Genomic DNA, 19,971 nt, shown 5'->3' with positions numbered 1-19,971 from the left:
AAAATTATACAGAAACAAATCTGTTGTGATAACAAGCAAGAGAATAATTGGATTAATGAGAATTTTACGGGAAAATTCACATACCTGATGTGGCATGTACCTTCTCAGCATGAAGGAGGTTGATTAGAAGCAGAAAAAGCACACGAAATTCCAGAAAGCATTAAAACATAAACCAATATCCCTACAGGAACACCAATCATCATCAAATAATGGAATTTTTGTAACTTGAAAGCATTCGTGGCAAGTTATTTATAAGCAATACTTTCTCTTCACTGCAACCAGAATTGGATAGGCACATGAATTTACACCGATCAAATCATACAATTATAATACATCAGCTGCCCACCTATTTGGCTTACGTGTAATGAACCCATCCCTCTCTGCCTATAGAATCTTAGAGTTAACAAACTGGTGTGGCAGCCACGCAATGGGTGTCTTCAGTCGATTGCAGGCGGAAGCTAATGAGAGGAAATCTTCCACGAAGTAATGAACAGCCCAAACTAAAATTAGCTCACCATCTGACACCAAACAAGATGTTTGATATTTCCCTTTAGTTGATAGTTCCAGCAGTCGTAGCTAAGAAACTTGCTGCTGTGATCATGTATTGTAACTTCTCTTTCATGTCAGTATAAAGATTGTTTGGCCTCCTTTTTCTCCACATAACATCAGAGTAGAACAGCAGAATCAGGCATGCAGCAACCTTTTAGTTTCCATCTTAATCTGAATCCCCACATGATCAACAATAGGAATCAGTATCTACAGATATAACCGAGGCCTAATAGACCGTGGTTGTCCAGGAGAACTATCGGACTTCTGAGTTTTAAAATTTGCTTTATTGGCTTTGTTGCTGTTCATACTCAACAGTAAAGAAGCTGCATACACAAAACGAGGACACAAATTTACAGTCAAAACAAGATCTGCATCAAAAAATCTGGGCAATACCATGAAGGTACAACATTTATGGAAAACAAAATGCATCAAAATATGAGCTGCTTATTTTATTTGCCAACAGGAACTTTAGAACATTCTGAATGGACAGCTGCAAAATCACTAGTGTTAATTCAATTATTCACTATGCCAAATGTTAAAAAGTCTTCATACTCCTCCAAGGAAATCAACTATTTTTCTTTTTTTCGTGTCATATTGAATAAGTACACATTTTTATACACTGAGCTTTTAGCATAATCACATGTAGAGATTTTGTAATGTTTTTTTAAAAGCAGTATATAACAATAGCATGAAAACTCTATATGGCAGAATGGTAGATATTTTTGTGCCCATAGTGTAGTCATTGTCATACAAAAATCTAAAGCTCAATCCAACACCAGTTTCGGTAAATCTATTGGACTGGTATGGTACCGGAATATTTCCGGATGTATTCTGACCTGCCACCTGGTATCATCCGCAAAACAAAAAGGAAAATAATCTACGGGTAGCGGACCATATTTGAAACCATGGCGATTTGTATTAAAGAGGAAAATAATTAACAGTTGTAATGGGAAGGTACAAACCATCATCATTTAATAGGTCCATCTGAGTCTCCTTTGGTGTGACCTGTTGCCTCGAAGTCAGTCCATTTGAAGGGGTAGAGTCACCATGAGTTCCACCAGCAGCAAGTCTAAGAGATGTCCAATCATCAGAATTGATCCCATTCCCTATATCAGTGCCATTAATCAAGTCATCTTGAAGGGCAACTCCTACTGGCTGACTAGGAAGAAAAATTTGCAGAGAAGGGTCATCATTTGCAACTGCTAGGGGATTATCACCTAAGCTTCCTAGCATTCCAGTACCAGAATGACATTTAAAAAGATCTTGGATTTGTGCAGTAACTTCTACACCATGATTAGTTGTCAAACCATAGCCACTAATTGGTGCACACCCAAGGGAACTATGTGAATCGGCTAAAACATCTGGGACCTCTGTTCCAAAAAGTTGAAAGCCAGGACCTGACTGAGGGCATGCATGCAATGGCCAAGTTTCAAATACATCAGTATTGTTATATAATCCAAGGAATGAAGTTCCACTTGTGTCTGGCCCATTGTTTTCAGAATATTTTTCTGAAACCCCAGGATGGTTGGGAAAAGGGATTGTATTATTACCAGAAGGATGAATGCCATATGCAGTTTCAGGAGAAATCAGTGTATCATCAGAGTCACTCAAGAAAATCACATTAGGATCTTCGAAGGGTGCAGGAGTTATATTCTCAATACTGTATGTTGGATCAAGATTGAGAGAGAGAGAATCAGACTCATGGCCATTGTTCAATGACAGATAAAAAGGTCCCCCAACCTCTTGATTTACACTTGGATCTTCCCCGTCTCTGTAACTTCCAGTCGCACTACTGCTCATATTTATTATGCCTTCACAAAGATTTTCAAGCTTACCAAGACTAGGACTCTCAAAAGATGGAAGCCTATTATCTTTAGGTCTTCGCTTTGGATTTGACTTCATTCCTGAATTCAAACTGAAGTGCCTCTCTGAAGGGCTCTTCTGCTTCATATATCTCAGATTCCCCATGTAAGGTTTTACTTCTGCATCTGTAATAGCATAGAGGGTACCATCAGGCAAATGCGATCGAGAATGATCAGTGGATTCTAGTTCATTTTTTACACGCCAAGAACCATCAGGCTTCACATCAATCTCAGTTACATCTTCTCCACAATTTTGCAACTGTTATCAGCAAAATGAAAAGAAATAGATCTTCAATAAGAAAACAATGAGTAAACTAAATGTAACAAAACAAAGATCCAGGAAAACCTACCATCGAAGTGATGCGATTGAAATATGGATCAACAATGATGTTCTCAAGTGAATAGTTCTTAAGGCATATTGGACATTGCCACTGCATGACAGCAAAAATTTCTGAGTCTGAACAACAAAAGGAAAACTGAACAGAGAAAAAAAGAAGGCACTAAGAAGTAAGAACAATCATAACCTTCCGAGAACGTCGATTTAGCTCCACAAATGTTTCCAGATCAAAACAGCCCATATGAACACAAGGCTTAAACCTGCCTGCTATTCTTATCCGAGACCCACTCATCTGCAAATATGCAAAGAAAAGAAACTCGTTGTCTTTCTAAGGATGTTAATAGTCATGAAGCAACAGAAGTTTAACTACCAGAATTCCTAAAAATCAACAAATTTGGCACCACTATTAGGTACAGGGACATCAAATGATCAAACTTCTATATACAAACTTGTACTACAATTAAAACAATGTCTACACCATTGATTATGTAGGAACACAATCAGCCTGCTGAAATTTGTATTTGTGCAATCCGGTATGGCCACAAACAACAACCACCTTTGGATCAATTATTTCTTGAGCTTATTCAGTTCATGATGTCCAACCAGCTGCAGGACAAAAATTTCATACTTCCATGTCGACGTTGACCAAATTACATGAATTTTAGAGTCAACATGAAAAGATAATCTTTGTGGGTGCTAAATATTTGTTTTAAAAGGCTATTTACTAATACTAGTTCTTGTCAATGCATGACCTGTGATGTTTAAGTTCTAACACAAATCACAAAGCTCTTAGATTGCTTGGTCTATATGATCCTTTTCTGTTGTTACTTCTTAAATAGGCAAGTCTCAAACTCAATTTTGTTTCAGATTTAAACTTCATATATTGGGTAGAGGAATATGACTAGTAACATGTTTTCTGTCCCACGATTCCTGTTCATGTTTGACCTGATAGGGTTGCACCAAAATGTACACTTTCACTTACCGGACAACGAAGATTCACTGTGACAGAATCAGCTACCACTTCTATATCGCTATCACTGTCCGCATTCTCAGTAGCAGCTCCACCACCAATGCAGCGACAAACACGAGCAAGAGCATCCTGGAAACACTCACCTTCTTCTTCCTTGGGAACCAAACTAAGGACCTAAATGAGAACTACTTGCTTTAAAGAAAGAACAACTGATTCAACATCAAAAACTAAAAATAATAAAAAAAGGAACTGGCATTCAGAAATTTAATAAAATTTCCTCATTCACAACCATAAATTGCATGAAAAATCACATTGTGAAGGAAAAAGTAATATCCAAAAGCAAAAATATTCCTTTAAGAAAATTTCTGATTATCATCTATACTGTTCAAAATCAAAAAATGCCAAATGAGTCAAAAGGTGTAGTTGTGTCTTTCCATATATGTAATTTTCTGAATGTAACTTTTGAGTGAAAATTACCAATGCATACCAACAGCTTCCTCATCCATGGTATATTCTCATGACTGACACACATAATTACAACACTGCCTTTACCAAGATGAGTTCAAAAAGTTGCCGAATACCATTGATGTTCAAGTTCAAGATCCTAGCAGTTCATACTTGCTTGTCAATTCCAACCCTATTAATCCTTCAAAATCTTGACCTACAAAAATCAAGCCCCAAGGTTCTAACTCTGGAAGACCGGTACTTTTCACATCATTTAATATGCTGGAATCTAATTCATGGAGTATATGACTGATGGCTGTTGCATCTGCAAAACAAATCCAAAAGAAGTTCCCACAAGTTTCACTGTAGACAAAATGATAAGCACACCATATTTTTTCACATGATAAAAATGCCTGGACATATGTAATATAGTTAATATAAAGAGATAAACAGAAAATATATCAACCTAGTGCATCAGGCTCCTGCCAATGTTGGGTCTGCAATGTGACTCAATCTGACAGTTATGGAAAAGAATTACAAATCAATGCTGGTAAGAGGAAATAATCTTGGGTTTGCCTTTCTCCTAATGGGTCACCTAGATATTGAGTCCAATATCAGAAAATGATAAACCAACTAGTTGTTGAGTTCTATCAAGTCTGCTGTGATTTGATTTGATATGACAAGATCTGTTTTGAATCTTAACATGCCACCTTATTTTAAGTGATAGACTATGATATGACTGTTGATTCATTCCTAGGTGTATTACCTTATTTGTGAACATTTGCTAGTTGTATATTTCCTAGATTGGCACCTAGATTTATTTAGGTAGCTCTTTCCTTTCTTGCTTTTCTCTTGTTTGATTATATGTACTTCATCCTGTATACAAACAAAAGTGAGAAATGAGAAACTCTCTTCTTCTATTGTCTTGTTCATGATATGAGAGCAAGGTTAGGTTCTGTTTTTCTTTCTGTCGCCTATGGTATATGACAGATTAGTTTCTTTCTCTCGGCCTTCATTGCTGAAAATTCTCTCTAGTAACTCTTCTTGTTTCCAATCATGTCTGAAACTCCTAAGTTTGTTTCTAATCTACCTAACCTGCCCACACTCAATCTTCCCTTCAATTTGAGAGTTATACCAATTACCATCCATATCTCTACCGTTAAACTAAGCGGGAGAAATTTTATGGAGTGATCTCAAACCATGAAGATCTCTTTAACAAGGAAAGTTCAGATATGTGAATGGGGCTGCAAAGGCACAAGCCTTGGAAGATGCTTCATACGAAACTTGGGAGATCGAGAATGCGACAGTGATGTTGTGGTTGCTTCACTCTATGCAACCAGAAATCAACAAGATATATCTTCTTCCTATGGCTAGATATATTTGGGATGTTGTCAATAAAACCTACTCTAAAGTAAGTTTTACTTCTTAGATTTTCAAAATAAAAGGCAAATTCAAAAAATAAAGCAAGGTACATCAAACATCACAGATTACAATAATAATCTGCAAGGCCTATTTTGGTGCGGAGCATAGTGAATGTCGGAACTTCTACTTTCGCTACTGATTTGCTGCTTCGTATTGTAAGATCGATCATCGTAAGGTCAAATTGACTGTTTAAAATAGGGCAATTTCAGCCCTTGATCGGTAACAATCGAAGTTCGACCGTTACCGCCCAGCACCGGCCCCGTATCACCCGATATGAGATCAAGTGACCGGTACCGCCCGATAGAGGGTGGTCCGTGTACCGATATCATGTCGGACCGGTACATACTGTCCGTACCGAGTGATACGCATTGGTACAACAAACCTTGACTCAAATAATAAGGCAGCAACTAATATCTCTCACAACCCGGTGTATCATGATAGAATAAAGCACATTAAGGCCGATCAACTTTTTATTTAAGAGAAGTTGGATGATGGACTGTTATGTATTCCATTTGTCCCTACCAAGCAACAAGTAATATATATTTTCACAAAGGGGCTTTAAAAACAGTAGTTTGATCACATAAATAGCAAGCTGGAGATGTTAAATATCTTCGAACCAGCTTGAGGGGGAGTGCTGAGATCTATCAAATCTGCTATGATTTGATATGTCAAGATCTGCTACAATTTGATTCTTGACATGCTACCTTATTTGAAGTGATGGACTAAGATATGATTGTTGATTCACTCCTAGTTGTATTACCTTATTTGTGTACATTTGCTAGTTGTATATTTCCTAGATTAGCACCTAAATTTATTTAGGTAGCGCTTTCCTTTCTTTTCTTTTGTTTGACTATATGTACTTCATCCTGTATACAAACAAAAGTGAGAAAAGAGAAACTCTTTTCTTCTATTGTCTTGTTCACTAGTAAGTAGTAACTATTCATATAACATGTGATTAGAGGGGTGATCACCAATAAACTGTTTGACTCCTGCAAAAAGAATTGTTACCTTATATAGCAACAAATAGCTAGTTTATACTTATAAAAAAAAGAAAAGCTAGTTTACCTGTGGTACTGTCCGCCTCTTTGCAAGTCTTATCCCAAAACAGAATATACGAGAATCGCACCTTGATAAAACAATTTTGTTCATCCCTTCCTTGCTATATGTGGTGATCTGGGAAAATAAATCAAATAATATGAAATAAACAAGTTTAAAAAAAATGAAGAGATACAATAAACATTAGGTTTGTAGTAATACAGAACCAGGAGACATATGGCACTGTATTTAGACTGCTTATTTATCTTATGTTCTCTTAGGTTCATAATTAGATATTCAGTAATAGCAATCACAATGGAGGTACAAGTAAATTACAAAAATCCAAAGCCCCTAAAAAGAGTAGGCACAGAATATTATGTGACTATGACAACAGAAGTGAACTGTGTAAGTGTGTATCAAACAAGGGGACTAACCATTGGACCATCATCTCGGCCATTGATACCCAACAACTGTGAGCCAGGTCTAGCAACCACTGTGACTGAAACACCTGTTAGCAAATGGAAGATATTCATATATAACTAATTCTCTAAAGCTTAAGTACACCAGCAATCCTCAAATCTCTATAAAAGTGGTGATAACTTTGTCACACAGTTCTACTGTACCATTTCTAACATCAACTTTTAGCAGGTTACATTCTACTATTGTGAAAAAGAAAAGGATTATTTTTGCTCATGCAGTCTCGGTTATGATTAGCAGGTCTGCGCTTTTGGATCACAGTATGTGTGAAACTGCTTGGTCGCTTACTACATTACATAAGTTGAACTATCAAAATCCTATGAATAATATTTCTCAACTGTGGCCTTTTGGTTTTGTACATTTCACATTCAATTTTGACAAACTTGCCATTAATGAAGCTAACGAAGTTTGGTTTGGTGGTTTAATTTTAAAAGGAATGGGCAATATGCAACGCCAGAAAACAAGGTTAAAAAGTGATGCAATGACTAGTTTCACTACTTGCTAAAAGGAATGGGCAAAATGGAAGGTAGTGCAACACTCAAATGACATTGGCATCATACCTCCAATTTCAACTTTAAAAACCTGAATTTAGTAAAGAAAGCCTTATGCAATTAATTGTTAAGAGTCAAAATTTAAATATAAGAAATGATATACATAATTACCACATCAGCGGGAGCCTCGAGCATTGGGACTGCCCTTTAATATACATAATTAACATCAATAATATCTGGGTGTGCAAGTAAAAATTACATTTAGAACTACCACCATTTCAATAAATCAACAGAAAACACATCAATGACAAATAACACAATAGTTACAAGCACAGTTTTCTTCCATACCATTGACTTTCAACTCTGTATGCTGCGGCCATTGCATTCTAAATGGGACCTTATCATTGAGTAGTAGACACCAGGCCTGCACAGGGCCATGACATCAATGACATATGCTCGGTAATTAATTACTTTGCATGAGTAGCAATACAAAGGACAATCAGGAAATCGAGCAGATTTTGCTTATATAGTAGAGTTAAGAAGGATCAAGAAAATAAACTAGTCTTCATTTCAAAGTCCTTCTCTGGTATTGGAATCTAGAATGATCATGAAAATACTTTAAAAGCCATTAATCAAAGAACAAAAGAATAAAATGACAAAAAAAACCCTCATAATATAGTCACCTAGAGCCTCATTTTACAATTGCAAAGTTTTCATGTTAATTCAGGCAATTAAAGAGAATAACTTTAAGACTTCAACTAGCTTTTCTTAATGCTAAAATCTTCAAAATAAAAAAAAATATAGTAGAGTTAAGAAGGATCATGAAACAAAAAGAGAATTTCACACTAAGGACAAGGCGACAAATTAATTCATAAAAGGAATGGTCTTTCCTTGATAACCATAACACAACAGCCTCTTGCAGGTTCAGTTCTATGGATTATGGTAACATTTCAGACAAAAAAAATGTAAATTCATTGTTTATCAGTTTAATTAATTATTTGCTCGATTCATGAACTCAAAATTCTGGTTTACTATTTGATCCTGAGACAATTAATTGTCAAATAGGAGAATTACAGCAAGCAACAATGGCAGAGGATTGACACCTTAAAGAAAGCAATTTATGAGTCTTATCTCATAAGTTCATCTCTTTTACCAAAAGGATGTATAATTAGGACAGCCACCAGGTAAACATAGTTAAACAAAATATGAAAACTAGAAACAAACCTGAAGATCATATTCAGGTCTCGTTAACAGTTCCTTATCTGATCTTGACAATTGAAATGTTCTCTCCACATTGTGCACTGTGATTGTGCTGGAAAAGATGTAAACATAGACGCCATAAAATTAGCATGCAAAAATAAAAAAAATGGTAAGTATATGATATTAGTAATGCCAGATTATACAAGCAGTCAGTTCACAAATACCAACCAATTAAATAGTGAAAAAACTTCAGAAATTGTCCATATAAGATCCTATGAAGTAAGGTTCGCAATATCATACCGTACCGGTATTTCGACCTGGGCTCGGTACCGGTATGGTACGGTGTACCGAGCGGTACACCCAGGTGGAAACGTGCTTATGTTCCATTATAAGCACTTCGTTGGATTAATACGTATAAATTGAAGCAGTATTTTATATCATACAGAAAACTACAGATCCTAAGATACAGAAACACTTCTTAATGACACTAACGAATCTTACATTCTTCCATCCACCAAATAACTCCTTAGTTTCATATTTGCAATCAGAAAGTTACAATATCCACACTATTATTAGTCACAACAAACTCTACAACCTTTTTCCCATTGATGCGGTACATAATTAACTGGTTTGTTTTGCCTTCTCATATCTTTAGTTCTGTTGACCAGACACACATAATGTTAGTCTTATTATGAAACACCATACCTACATACTCTTATCTTTGTTATAGTTCTCTGAAGTATAAACTATTAGAATTCATCTCATTTTCTAAAGTGCAATTTCAATCAGTGATTTAAAAAGCGTTAGGTACCAAAATGCGCTAAAGTCCTAAAACGCCTGAGGCGCTAGGCGCTTGCCCAGGCGCTCGCCCGAGCGAAGCGAGGTGCTAAAATATAAAAATATATAATATAATTAATAAATATAATTATTTAAAATTTTAAATAAAAATATAATATTAAATTAAGAATAATATATTATTAATCTATTAACAGTATTGAAAATTAATAATTTCAAATAAACCTAACAATATTAACAGTATACTGTATACTGTTAACAATATACTGACGGAGAAGAAGGAAGAGTGTAAGGGGGTGCTGACTGAGAAAAGAGGAAGCGGCAGCGGCAGCGACAGTGTAAGGAGGCAGCGGCAGCGGGAGCGGGAGTGTATGGAGGCAGCAGCAACGGGAGTGTAAGGAGGCAGCGGCAGCAGGAGCGGGAGCGGGAGCAGGAGTGTAAGGAGGCAACGACAGCGGCAGCGGGAGCAGGAGCGGCGAGCGGCGACAGCGACAGCGACAGCGGCTAGTAGTGATAGCGGTAACGGCGAGCAGTGGGCAGCGGGAGCAAGAGCGGCGAGCGGCGACAGCGGCAGCGGTTGCAAGTAGCGACAGCGACGAGTGGCAGCGGCAACGAGCAGGGTTAGGGTTGGGCAGCGACAGCTGATATCAATTTTAGTTGGTTCGATTGAACCAACTAACCACCGGAGACCGAACCAGACCTAAAATCCTGGTTCGATCACCTGGTTTAACCCAGGCGCTCGCCCAAAGCGCCCAGCGCCTGGGCTCGGGTGAGCGCCCAGACGACGCCTCTTTGAAGCGCGCCGCCTGGAAGTGAAGCGAGGCGCTCGGGCCTCGCCTCGCCTCGCCCGAGCGCCTAGGCGAGCGCCTTTATAAATCACTGATTTCAATGTGACTTCAAATATAAAATGTGCGATAATTAAGATGCCCAAGAAATAATCTAAAATTTCTTATTCCTAACGCAGCAAGATATTTAAGATGTTCAAGATGTAGGGAAGTGTGGAAGTCTAAATCGATCCTAATCCATTTGGGGCTGCAGTTCCATAGTTCTGCAAAGATTTCATGTGAACCAAAGTTACCAAACACAAGTAGCCAGTCCATCAAAACTGAATTTCCCTTCGACCCCTTCCTAACAATTAGACATCCCCCAAATTAAACAGTCGTACAGAAGCATTAAGAAAGACAGTACATAAACTATTAATGAAGGAGCACACGCAATACTTGCAAGCCAACTCGAGATGCTTGGCATTCTAACATTCAAGGGAAGTAGATTAAAGAACAAGAGATCTTTTAATATACAGTATCCTTATTTTAATGCAGACAAAAAAAAAAAAAAAACAATAACAGGCAGAGAAATGTGAGCCAAAAGTGTTTGGCTAGAACTGAAACAAGGTGGTAAGATATGAACATGGAATGTGAGTGTATATGGACTCACAAAAGATTGTTCCAATGGAGGAGCTGGAACTTCAAGAAGTGATTATGGCTCTGTTATACAATTAACGGACATATCATCAATTTCAGAATTTTCTATTATACAATTAACTCCACATACATTCCCCTAAGCCTCTGTCATTCATATCCATGTAATTCGACCAGATTTAAATAGTTCAAATTAGACTACAAAAGTAGAAATACTCAATGTAGAGCCAGTTCTAACTTCCAAAATTCAAGTAATAACAAGCATTAAGACTTTTTATAGCTAACATCAAAATGTTTGTTTGCCCTACTGACTGACATTAACATAAGAAGCAAACATTTTTAGATTCTTCAACAAGCCATGGACAAACTTAGAAAGATTTGATGAGGACTAACCCATCAGCTGTGATGCCTGCTGATAAAAACTTTACAGGATGCAATAGATGCCCCATCGTCACCCAGAATCTGCATGTAATAATCAACACTATCATGATCAACTATGTCATAATCAACACTATCATGATCAACTGATTCTATATACAAAAGTGAAGAACAGCAGTAAACAGACAAAGAATTGAATTCGTCAACCTATATACAGGACCCAGATAACAAATATAAGAATTGAATTAGTCATTTAGAAAGTTCTTATTACGTGTCCACAATATAAAGTCATGACCCTGTCAAAACATTATAAATATCTAGCCAATAACAGCAGTAATAAATGGTCATGAATATCCTATACCATTGTATGAAATCATTAATTCATCAAGATAATCACGAGGGGGACAAGGTATTCAGGGCATGATATCATAAAAAGAGATGCATACATTTACAAAAATATTTTAAAAAATATTACCAGTCAAATGAAAAGTAATTTGGCATGCATTGTATATCATGCAAGCATAATAATAAGTAAAGAATTTCCAGACTCTAAATAGGAAGACAATACATTTCCCAAATCCTACAAACAAGCTTCATGTTAAATGCAACTAAACCTAATAATCAGAATGAATTTCAGCATCTTGATAATTTATGATGAATTGTATGATATATCAACTGATATTATCTGGCAAAAGATCAAACGAAAAGGCATTCTGTGATGACTGCAATCCCACAAATATTATCAAGTTGAAATGAAACAGAATAATGACAGCCTTTGTGGAGGGTCAAATATATAAGTAAGAATCCACTATAACATTCTAATAAGTAATAACTACAACAGGGATGAATATGCCATACGGGTCTGCTCTGTTGATTCTGCAAATTTCACAATAGAAGTGAGACGGAACTTCAGGAGAAGCACCCTCCATAGATTTTTCAGGTATAATTACACAAACAATATGCTGCCAGACTCGACACCCAGAATCTTCACACTGCAATAAAAAAAATGTATAATTCTTGTAAAATGAGGAGATGGAAATAAAGCAACTAAAGCACTATCAGTTAGCAAACAATTGTACAAACAAAAGATAATATGATACTAGGATAAAAAAAAGCGGAACACTTGTAGAAGTTTGGAAAAAGAATTCAAGGATGACCATGCACCAGTCTTCTAGAAAAAGAAGCTAAAATGATGCAGTATAGTTGACTCAAGTTTCAGACCTATTTAGTCCAGGACTACAGGATGATAAGACATCTTTGGATGAATTTTCGTCCTTATTTATAATTGCTGGATAAGACATCTGTAGAGTCAGTAATTTCATTTTCCAAATTCTATTATAACAGTATGACTTATGAAAGTTGCTTACCTGTTAGTATGTGTGCTTAGAAAATTCTAGGAAAAATTATTTCTATCTAAAGTTGGACTCTCTAGGAAATTTTACTTCTTTTCTGCTTTCAGTTTTTGTGCATTCTCTTGTTTTATGACTAACAAAAAATGATAAAGAGAATCAAACTCAGATTTACCCTGAACTAAAAGTTTGAGAGGGTAAGAACTCCTACAGTTTCTTTTTTTTACTTTTCCTTATCAGGTTGTATATGCGAGTAACAACAGCAAAAGACAGTCAAAAAATCTTTAAGCTGAAGTACCAAAGGGCACAGTTTCTAGTTATAACTTTGGAGTTGATCAGAAATTAGTGATATTAGAAGTGAGTAACCAGAAGAAAAGAAATACTATAAGAGAGTCCAAATGGATCACTAATCCACATGGATATAAAGATTGTAACACTAACAAAAAATCCATGGATAATGCCATGTGAAACTTATTTTATTGGTTACCAAGATCCAGTGCTCCTCAAGTTTATTTTAGAAACATCGAATCTGAAGCAGCAGAACTACCTGAATCATTGACTCAGAATTAGATGATTTCCCACAGGGGCAACGTATTTTCATTTCTGATTTATATGAATCAACCTCCTTAGGTTTCATGTGATTGAATTCTGTACGACTGTAGCTTTTAGATGCTAAGTCTGTAGCACCAGGAATTTGCATTTTCCTGCAAGGGACATATCAAAGCACAACACACTGTAATAATTTAGAGTTAGAAGCATTTGACTTAAAACAATAAGGAAATATAGGTGAGGGTAAATGTGATAATCACCTATAAGTATCATCAATTATTTTAGCTACTCCGCCTTTCCCTACAAAGTTTCTCCTTCCCCAAACTTGTGGCTCAGGTACTGTGAAATAAGAGAGATAAAGCCAAACATAATGAGGATCTAGAGCAGGAAAGGTGGGAGAAGCTCATATATGAGTGGAGGTGGGGAAAGAAGTCAACAGTAAACAGAACAATGTAAAGAAATTGGCTAAGCTGGTAAAAACCATGAAACAAGATTAGAGAACATGACTTGGCAATATACTTACATGATATATGTATTCAATTAGATTCAAATAATACACAGATAAGATACTCATTAATCACTGGTAGAATGTTGAAACCAAGGTCTTCAATTTCGAATAATACCGCTCGTACCGGTCCGTCAGCAGATCGGTGCACGGACCGCTCGCTATCGAGCTGTTTTTTTAATTTATATATATACATATAAATATATATATGTATATATATCTCGGCGACGTCGCAGATTTTTTTTACTTTTATATATAAATAAATAAATAAAATTATATATATATATATATATATATATATATATATATATATATATATATATATATATATATATATATATATATATATATATATATATATATATATATATATATATATATAAAGGCGACGTCGCCGTGGGGAGAAGAGAGGCGAATTTCGAAACTTTGGTACGGTATGATGTTTCAATCATTGATTGAAACAAAAGAAAACATGAGAACTAGTCAGATTGGCGATGCATGAAGATGGATTAAAATAACCGGCAGCATTCTCACGATTACATAAGTTTACAAGACAATATTTAGGCAGCTTATAAATCATAACTGCAAAGAACTTTAGGAAAAATGAGATGAGGGGAATATGTATCGAAAAGCTGATAATATACAATGCTGATGGAAGAATGAAAGTACAAGGTCATAATTATCCATCTTTAAACAATACCACAGAAGGATGAAAAGCAGCAAGCTCAACAAGCAGAAAAAGAAGTCCAAAAATATGGTCAGGAAGAAAATTTTCTGATTGCGAAGAATATGGTTTGACAAAAAAGATCCTGAAAAAAGAAATAGATTTTATAACTGGGGACTGAACAAAAATGTCCATTGAATGACAAATTTTACTAGGAATAAATTTAATGAAATAGAACAAATAAAGAAAACTACAACCAAAGTCACTATACAAGAGAATTCATTAAAATCGAGTTATGTAACTCTGTGGATGTACAAAACTCCACATGTATAAACTAAAACTAGAAGAAGTATTCTGAGATACCAATCATCTCTATGTTTTCTTTCCTATAGAACGTCTAATTTCCAAAGAAAGAAATATGACATGCACATTACAGTTGGTACTTCTCAAGATGAAGTATAATAAAACTGCCACTAATTCTGAATATTCGAATACCTTGTTCATCTAAAACCAGTGCTAAAATCCTGTCCATGAGATCCTGCATAACATACGATTAAAAAAAGGCTATTATAAAATAGATCAAAGAAGAACCAAAAGCAATGTGTAGAAGATAATATAAACTATAAAGTATAAACAGAAAGAAAAATGTGATTTGGCTAATAATAATCAAGATCTGCATGTTGGCATCACTGAACACAAAATAAGTAACTACTGGATCTGAGTTGTAAAATGAGTATCCTATAATGAGAAGTGTAATACAGCTCACAATGAATTATCGAATTTTACAATCAATAGTATTAACATGGTTGGTACAAGAAAATAGACTACAGTTAGAAAATGCAAGTCTAAAATAAAGCTTAATAAACAGGCAGAAAAGCTCCATCTCTTGTGGCTGTTAAAGAGGCACTTATCACAACAAAATGCCAAGTTGCATGCTTATGACATTTGGACTAAAATAACTAGATGGTACCCTACAACTAAAAGAAACAAAGAAGAATGACTCCTAACCTGCTTCTTTCCTTGCTTTGCCAAACCAAGTTGAGTCAAGACATCTTTAAGCTCTTTTATTCTAAAGTTTGCCAATTTATCCTGATGTAAAAGGACAGAAGAATCAAATATGAACAATAAAACAGAAAGCTTTTACCGCAAGAAATACAGATTGGATTAATTATGCAGATAATCAACATGTTTTAACATAAAAGACCCAAATTTATACTGTTCTCCATGTCCATGCATACACAACCTACTGATGTAAGGAACACAATACAGTTAGAAAAAAAAAAACAACAATAACATAATTGAAATGTGTCCACTAAACAGGGCATGTTCTGCAATCCACATGCCCACAGAAACTTTGTTGTTTTTTGCTCTTTCTTCCAATCATGAAAACTTTTGTACCTTACTAACTTTGTCAAAGAAAATGAACATGTAGGTAACACAGGCCAAAATGTTTCAATAACAAACCAGCTTATATCAGTATTAACCGAACTACATCCAACAAATACAATGGTCATCCTCCAGTAGCCAAATTGGCAGAACAAAGGATCGGCTATCAGATGAGAAGTAACAAAAATAACTGTTGGGCAAACATATATATATATATATATATATATATATATATATATATATATATATATATACATACATAAATATATATATACATATATACGTATATACATATATATATATATATATATATATATATATATATATATATATATATATATATATAAAGATAAAATAAAGGTCTAATGTACATTGTCAAAAAAGAAAAATCAAATTGACAATGCTTTGGACGTACACGATTTTTCTATTATACTATGCCAAATATTCTAAAAGAGACCAAACAACTTGCCAAGTCTAATTCACATTTGGTAACTTAGAGACATAGACCTAACCCAAATAACAAAATTATCCATGAAGGACTTGTTTCAACTTATATAACCAATGATTGCCTCATGGCACAAGGATGTGCCACTACCATGTTGTCAGTCAACAAGCCCCTATATCTGTTAACACACACCAAAAATTGCACTAGCCATGTGTTTGTACCTCTGTCGCAGGTCAGTGTCGCTTGTGCCAGTATCTTTCTAGGATGACACATTCTGATAACTAGTCAGCACCACACTCCTAGATCTTTAACTCTTAAAGAAAGAAAAAATATATTTGATTTTGAAAACACTTTCAAAGGAACGTTATACAACTAATCTACAACCTATATAAGGATAGGATACATCGTACTTATCTAAGTTCAAGAGATATGTAACAATATCTACAATTCGATATCCATACATGGAAACATATACTCAAATATGCTTATGTCTGATTGCACGTACAGATAGTTTTTAATACATAAGACAGATCAGTGTATCTAATGTGTTCTGAGACTTGTCTACTGCCTAGGCTCTAGCCCAGGCAACTATGTGACAGCCAGTAACAAATGCAGAATGGATAACAGGGGCTGTCATCCTGTAACATAACTACAATGTCAATAACAAGTGCTTGTTGCAAGTATTATAATGATAAGTACATGAACCGACATAATAAATAAATGATCCAGTAACTTAACCATTTAACTAGCAAACTAACAAGATTCAGAAATTTGAAATAGTGATGAGATTCCCTGGCAAACGGACAAGAGTATACTGTTGCAAGCATCATGGAAATATTGCTTCGCACCTTAAAAGTTGGAATTGGTAATTAAGCAGCATCTAAGATTTACATATGGTGATTGTCTCACAAGAGAAAATAACACATACGACTTTGCTACTGAAGGTGACTGAAAAAAAAGATAACATACTCTAGTTTGGCTTACAGAATTAATCATCTGAATCAGCTAGAACTATTCGAGTGATTTCAGTGGCTAATACATAAAGGACAGAAAAGATGCCTAATGATCATCTGTCGAAGCACTCAAAAGGGACCAGCAAATTCAAAAAGACACTTCAGGCAATATTTCAATTAGCCAAAAAGAACATTAAGTAACCAATATCAGTTCATAACTCCAAAGTTTTCCTCAGGAAAAGACAAATTCAATCCCAATACTTCTACTACCTAACTCTAATAATCATCACGATAAAATCTCAATCCCAACTTATAGTTTAATGATAACGTAGTAAATAGGAAACGAAATTCAGAAAGCATGAAAGGAAAGAGAAGATACCCGACAACTCGCGACGAAATCCATCGATCGAAGACCCTCCACGCACCAAGAAAACCGCAGCCGCCGTCACAATTAACTAAAACTAGATGCCGGGGGCCAAGATTTCACAGAATTCACTCAACCGAGAACCACACCGGCAGATCTCTGGATCAAAGAAGAAGCGCAAACGCGAGCATAATCGCCAAAGATGCCAGCCTAAGACTATCAAAAAAATTCGGGCCGGAAACCACGTGTCGGCGGAGCGACCCGTTATGGATCGAGGTGATCAATCGATGCGAAACCGAAGGGAAGAGATCGCCGCCGCTTGTCACCGTCCGCGGTCGAGATGCGCGAGCTCCGTTTGATGAAGGGGTGAGGAAGAGCCGAAAGGTTTGGTCGGGTGACGGACCTGTCCGGCGGATTCAAATCGGTTTGTTGCGCATGGAGGAGTCCGCGGCATCGCTTACGTGTCGTCCACAAACAATCCTTCGCTACGTACTAGAAACCTATACACACACGGATCCTACCCTTCTTTTACACTGGAGGCCCCACTGGTCTGCAACATCAGGAGCTGGATTGGCGACGTGGGTGCGAGGGAAACGGGTAAAAGAATTTTTGTGGGTCTAAATTATATTATCCTTTTAGCGTGACAAATGGGGGCGTTAGTGTACGGCCGAGATCGGAGGGACTACGAGGCCTATGATGTGGGGTACGAAGGGGATTGACTGATGTCTACGACGCCCGACAGCAGCGTGATCTCGAGCGCAGCGACGCGACGACACCTGTGCTTTGGCGCCGGCCGAATCACCCTCGAACACAATCTGCAGGCCCTGCTGCCGACGTTTCTGCGGGGTCCACATGGCAATTTCTACCATGTCAGATTGATGGCGTGTTGGACCCCATCATCTCACGTCCCAGACTGGAGCCCTGAAAACGGCGTGAAGACGGTTTCGACGGTCAGTAGGTTTAATTAAATTTACTAATTACATTACAGCTGTTATTTATATTTTTCAGAAAAGATTTTAACTATAAAATTGTATGCATAGTATCTAAATATTAAGACTTGTAGCCACCAAACTATGCAATGATGTATACCATTCAAATTGAACAAAATACTCAACCTAAAGTATCTTGATATTCGAAAATAAATTTCATATTTGTTATCTACAAAATTGGTGGTAAAGTAATATACCAAAAACGATTCTATCAGGTTCGAACAAAAAAAATGAAAACAAGTTGTAAAGTAAGGCCTACGTGAAAAATCATATTTGGTTGGCTAGTTGAGACATGTGAAAAATCATATGATTAGTTAAATTCGAAGTAAATTTTTATTTATAATTTTTATTAAAATCAGTTTAGTCTTTCACTATAGATTCTCGTATTAATAATAATTATTATTTTATATCGTCTTACTATTCCATCTGAAGATTTCTTAAACACATGTCTAAATGATCTTAAATGATTTTTTTTAATCTTATCTTCCATTGAAGCGATATTTATGAACGACTATTGCATTCGAAAGTCTTCTAAGCACATATTTATATCATCTTAAATGATTTTCTCTTCTCTTATCTAAGCGATATATGGTGAACGACTATTACATTCGAAAGTCTCCTAAACATATGTCCATATCATCTTATATGATTTTTTTCTTATCTTAATTTTTATCAAAGCGATATCTAATTATTCATAAATAATAATATTTTTTTCTTAGTAACTTCACATATCCTCTTAATATTCTCATCTCGAAACTATATATATATATATATATATATATATATGTATATAGTTTCTTAATTACCCAACACTCAAAATCCATAAGGCATCGTTGGTCTTTAATATTCATGTAATATAAATAAATATTAATAATTTAATAAGAAATGATAATATAGTGATTCATCATAAAACTTATGCATTACAAAAAGATAATAATTTCTTATATAATAAATAAAATTATACATCAACCATATGCAACACATGCATAATAACTAGATAACAAAGACGTACATCACACCCGATGGTGCACTCTCCCAATAACGAATAGAGAGACATTCCACGGGATGGATTCCTCCAAACAACGGATTGAGATAATTTATATCGCACTCCCAATAGTGGATGGAGTGGTATCCCTCACCCGTCCAAGTGGAGACATGTTCCTCCCAACAGCAGATAGAGGAACCGTCTAACCATTACGTTTAACGGTCCACTAATCTCCGAAGGGAATCGTCATACTTGCCCTCGACATGGATATATAAACATTCATGATCATTCATTTACACTTATCTATTCACTCATGGATGCATCAAGAAATCCATATGATTAAATATTATGAGAGATCATACTTGATGTAAATATGTTAGACCATGTTCATTGGTGGCACCTCA

General features: G+C 35.8%; 1 protein-coding gene across 3 annotated transcripts; it reads right to left on the bottom strand.

The window, feature by feature from the left end:
• Positions 1-199: 199 nt before the first annotated feature.
• On the bottom strand, positions 200-18,023 carry LOC103987910 (E3 SUMO-protein ligase SIZ1). 3 transcript variants are annotated; one of them, XM_009406373.3, is made up of 16 exons: positions 17,609-18,023; positions 15,454-15,534; positions 14,941-14,983; positions 13,537-13,615; positions 13,275-13,431; positions 12,237-12,370; positions 11,394-11,462; positions 8,812-8,899; positions 7,936-8,011; positions 7,054-7,127; positions 6,650-6,757; positions 3,731-3,892; positions 2,936-3,040; positions 2,762-2,842; positions 1,512-2,670; positions 200-872 (listed from the first exon to the last, which is right to left on the bottom strand). In XM_009406373.3, exons 1-16 carry the CDS (start codon positions 17,630-17,632, stop codon positions 757-759), a joined length of 2,556 nt encoding a protein of 851 aa, XP_009404648.2. In that variant the 5' UTR covers positions 17,633-18,023; the 3' UTR covers positions 200-756. The 3 variants fall into 3 exon arrangements, with proteins under 3 accessions (XP_009404648.2, XP_065013292.1, XP_009404649.2); XM_065157220.1 differs by lacking the exons at positions 13,275-13,431; positions 13,537-13,615; positions 17,609-18,023 and having other exon boundaries at positions 15,454-15,521; XM_009406374.3 differs by lacking the exons at positions 14,941-14,983; positions 15,454-15,534; positions 17,609-18,023 and having other exon boundaries at positions 13,275-13,460; positions 13,537-13,610.
• Between the last annotated feature and the right edge of the window lie 1,948 nt (positions 18,024-19,971).

This window comes from Musa acuminata, chromosome BXJ3-6, assembly GCF_036884655.1.
Source record: "Musa acuminata AAA Group cultivar baxijiao chromosome BXJ3-6, Cavendish_Baxijiao_AAA, whole genome shotgun sequence".
Lineage (NCBI taxonomy): Eukaryota > Viridiplantae > Streptophyta > Magnoliopsida > Zingiberales > Musaceae > Musa > Musa acuminata.
This window is presented reverse-complemented; position numbering and strand designations above follow the sequence as displayed.